At 36.2% G+C, this 4019-nt stretch overlaps 1 protein-coding gene across 1 annotated transcript; it reads left to right on the forward strand.

Moving 5' to 3' along the window:
- Nucleotides 1-1092: 1092 nt before the first annotated feature.
- On the forward strand, nt 1093-3332 carry LOC118757079 (uncharacterized protein K02A2.6-like; the record flags this gene model as incomplete). Its single annotated transcript, XM_036491816.1, has 3 exons — nt 1093-1109; nt 1172-2019; nt 2988-3332. Coding segments are annotated over exons 2-3 (1186 nt in total), but the record flags the coding sequence as incomplete, so codon positions are not given.
- Nucleotides 3333-4019: the final 687 nt, after the last annotated feature.

Here is a 4019-nt window from a genome sequence, read left to right on the forward strand (position 1 = left end):
CAATGCATCGGTGAAAACTGCATTCAAATCCATGCATTCGTTTTCGAATGATGCGCGAACAAACATACAGACAGACAGACAGACAGACAGACAGACAGACAGACAGACAAAAATTCTAAAAATGGTTGATTTGGCTTCTGGTGCTCTAAAAAAGACCCCCCACATTAATTTTTCTTTAATATCTATAATGTACAGACATCGACCTGTTACAATTTTATTATATGTATAGATAACCAACAAAAGTTATTTAACTTAATAAAAAAGTTTGGAAAACCTGAGTAATTGATATTTTCATTACGGAATTTCGCAAATAACTACACATCCAAATAGAAATGGCACCTCCCAACGAGATGAGAGTATTTCAAGCTGTGTCTATGCCAGAATTCAGTATCACAGAAAATTGGGAATTATGGCACGAGAGACTCGAACTACATTTCTTGGAAATAAAGTGCAGTGATGACACGGATAGAGTATCAACATTGTTGAAAACGATTGGATCAGAAGCATACGCCATTTTACGAGGAATTTGTAGTCCAGCACTACCATGTTCAAAGTCATACAAGGAATTGTGTGAAATACTGCAACAACAATTCACACCTCCAGTCATCGTTTTTAATGAAATTAAAAGATTTTATGCAGCGAAAAGAGCTGAAAGCGAAAGCGTATCTGCGTGGTTTGCTCGGGTAAAAAAACTTGCAGTAAATTGTAAATTCGGTGCAGCATTGGACACCATTATTTTGCATAAATTTGTGGTTGAACTGCCTGGAAAGATTTTCGAGAAAATCTGTGAAGAGGACGAAAAATTGACCCTCTCCAAGGCTTTACAAAAGGCATTAATACGTGAAACGAAGCTGGCTCAATCAAGCAATGATATTGAAGTTAATTACATCAAACAACGTGGCAAATTTAACAACAAAAACTACAAGAGCAACGCAGTAAGGTCGAACAACAACAACAGCAAAGCGAGCAAAGTATCGAAATGTACACACTGTGGATGGAAAAACCACCAATCCAACACCTGCAAATTCAAGAACAGCACTTGCCATTTTTGCGGCTCAGTTGGGCATTTGGCAAACATTTGCAATCGTAAACTTAAGAGTGATAAAAATGTTCAATTTGTTGATTCAACACATGAGAAATATTCTAATAATTTTTTTGATTCTATTTATAGCATTGGTATGAATGAAACTAGCGATTTTGATTTTTCCGTATATGCCATCCATGGAAACGCTGCACTGAATCATTATACCCTGAAGGTTGAGGTTAACGGAGTACAAATAACAACGCTGTGCGACACCGGCGCTCCTTGTTCTCTAATGTCAGCTAATACATTCGATGCGTATTTCGATCGAAAGGTGCTACAGCAATGTTCAGTACCATACACCGGATACACAGGTAACCTGATTAATATTATTGGTGAGTTTAAAGCTTGTGTTAATTTCAATGGACAAAAAATTTATGGTAAATTTGTAGTTACAAATACAGACAGGCCAACCTTATTAGGGCGAGACTTTCTTCGTTCCCTAGGTTTTGAGTTAACTCAATCTAATTTGAGTTCAAAAAAGGAATCGTTTTCTTCCGGTGAGCTAGGTCTGAATTCTAATACTAGTAATGTTACTTCCAAATCAAATTCAGTGAATTATTTAAACACGTATAATGAAATAATTGAACAAATTAAAGCAGAATTTGCTGAAGTATTTCAAAGTGGTTTGGGTAAATACAATATATCAACAATTTCTTTACCAATTTCGAAAGATGCAGTTCCTGTATTTTTCAAACCAAGACCTATACCCATAGCATGGCGAGAAACAGTTGAGAAAAAACTAGACGAGTTAGTTGACAAAGGAATGCTGGTTTCCGTCGACAATTCAGATTGGGGAACACCACTTGTTCCTTTGCTTAAACCATCTGGAGAAATCCGGATTTGTGGTGATTATAAGGTCACAATAAATAAATATTTGAGTGACTTTAGATACCCCTTACCTCGAATTGATCAAATTTTCGCATCAATGGAAGGAGGTAAACTTTTTACAAAGTTAGACATGTCAAACGCATACAACCAACTCGTGACGAAGATGCACAAAAATTATGTACCTGGAGTACACACAAAGGCATTTTTAAAATGACCAGGCTGCCATTTGGTGTTAAACCAGCAGCAGCCATTTTTCAAAAAGTAATGGAAAACCTGTTGCAATCTATTAAAAATGTATTCGTCTATCAAGATGACATAACGGTTACAGGTGTTGACCTAGCTGGGCATTTGAAGACATTGCGATTGGTTTTGACCAAGTTAAAGTCAGCTGGCTTGAAACTTAATGTTAACAAATGCGAATTTTTTAAAACGAAAATTTCTTACTTGGGATTTGACATCACAAAAGATGGTCTAACCAAAAACCAAGATCGAATCCAGAACGTGCTGAACGCACCAAGACCACAAAATATTTCAGAGCTTCGAGCATTCATAGGAATGGTAAATTATCATTCCAAGTTTATTCAAAATTTCGCAGAAAAAATTTGTCCTCTGTACAAACTTCTTAAAAAAGATGTCGATTTCAAATGGAACTCTGACTGTCAAAAGGCATTTGAATTAATGAAATCAGAGATTTGTTCTGACAAATTTTTAGTACATTTTAATCAGGAACTGCCATTAGTTCTATGCACCGACGCATGCAACACAGCCATTGCTGGAGTTTTGTCTCATAAGTACAAGGACGGCACAATGAGGCCAATTGCTTACGTCTCTAGAGCATTAAATAATGCGGAATTAAATTACAGCACTATAGAGAAGGAAGCATTAGCCATAATCTTCAGCGTGATCAGATTAAAACAGTATTTACTGGGTATGCATTTTGTACTACAAACTGATCATAGACCATTGCTCGCTATTTTTGGTGATCGCAAAGGTATTCCAATAATGGCAGCTGCGCGAATGCAACGATGGGCGTTCATATTAACTGGATTTAATTACACCATCGAATATATTAAAGGTTCTTTAAACAGCGCGGATAGTTTATCACGCATAGGTCAAATTGAGAATCCGGACACTAAGCCTGAGAGCACATACATCAACTATGTGAATTTCGTTAATCCGCTTCAGCTAGATTTTCTAGCAATAGCTAAATATACACGTCGCGATGCTATTCTTTCTAAGGTCGCAAACTCCATTTTAAATGGTACACTTTTGAACTTGGGTGGTAATGAATTTAATGCATTCAAAACCAAAGCATCTGAGCTGACTGTTGAATCAGGATGCATTTTATGGGGTTATCGTACGGTTATTCCGAGTAAATTACAAGGAAACGTGCTACAAGAATTACACAAATCGCACTTAGGTATAGTTAAAACAAAATCTTTAGCTAGATCATATGTGTATTGGCCAAATATTGATAAAGATATTGAGAATATGATAAAGACTTGTGAACCATGTCAAAAATACCAAGCAAACCCGGAGAAAAGTTTTTTAATTCCATGGGAACCAACTTATTCAGCTTGGAAACGTATTCACGTGGATTTTGCTGGCCCTGTCCACGGCTATTATTTATTTTTGATAATTGATTCTTTTTCGAAATGGCCCGAAGTTTTCAAAACAAAGGTCATAACTGCTACATTCACAATAAATAAATTGCGGGAAGTCTTCAGTCGTTTTGGGTTGTGTGATGTACTGGTCAGTGACAACGGAAGACAATTTACTTCTTTGGAGTTTCAAGCTTTTGCTAAAGCAAATGGAATCAAATTAAGTCGCACTGCACCAGGTCATCCGTCCACTAACGGACAAGCAGAAAATTTTGTGAAAACAATAAAAAAATCTCTTATAGCAACTTTAGAACAAAATGAAGTGCATAATTTTGATGTAATTTTACAACGTTTTCTATTTGATTACCGAATCACAAAACATTGCACAACCAATGAATCTCCATCAAAACTTTTGCTCAATCGCGAACTTAAATCTCGATTTAGTCTTATGCAGCCACTAACTACTAAAGACATTATTGAGTCCAAGCAAATAAATGCAGTTAAAA

This window comes from Rhagoletis pomonella, unplaced genomic scaffold (assembly GCF_013731165.1).
Source record: "Rhagoletis pomonella isolate Grant_MI unplaced genomic scaffold, Rhpom_1.0 Rhpom_scaffold_14155, whole genome shotgun sequence".
Classification (NCBI taxonomy): domain Eukaryota; kingdom Metazoa; phylum Arthropoda; class Insecta; order Diptera; family Tephritidae; genus Rhagoletis; species Rhagoletis pomonella.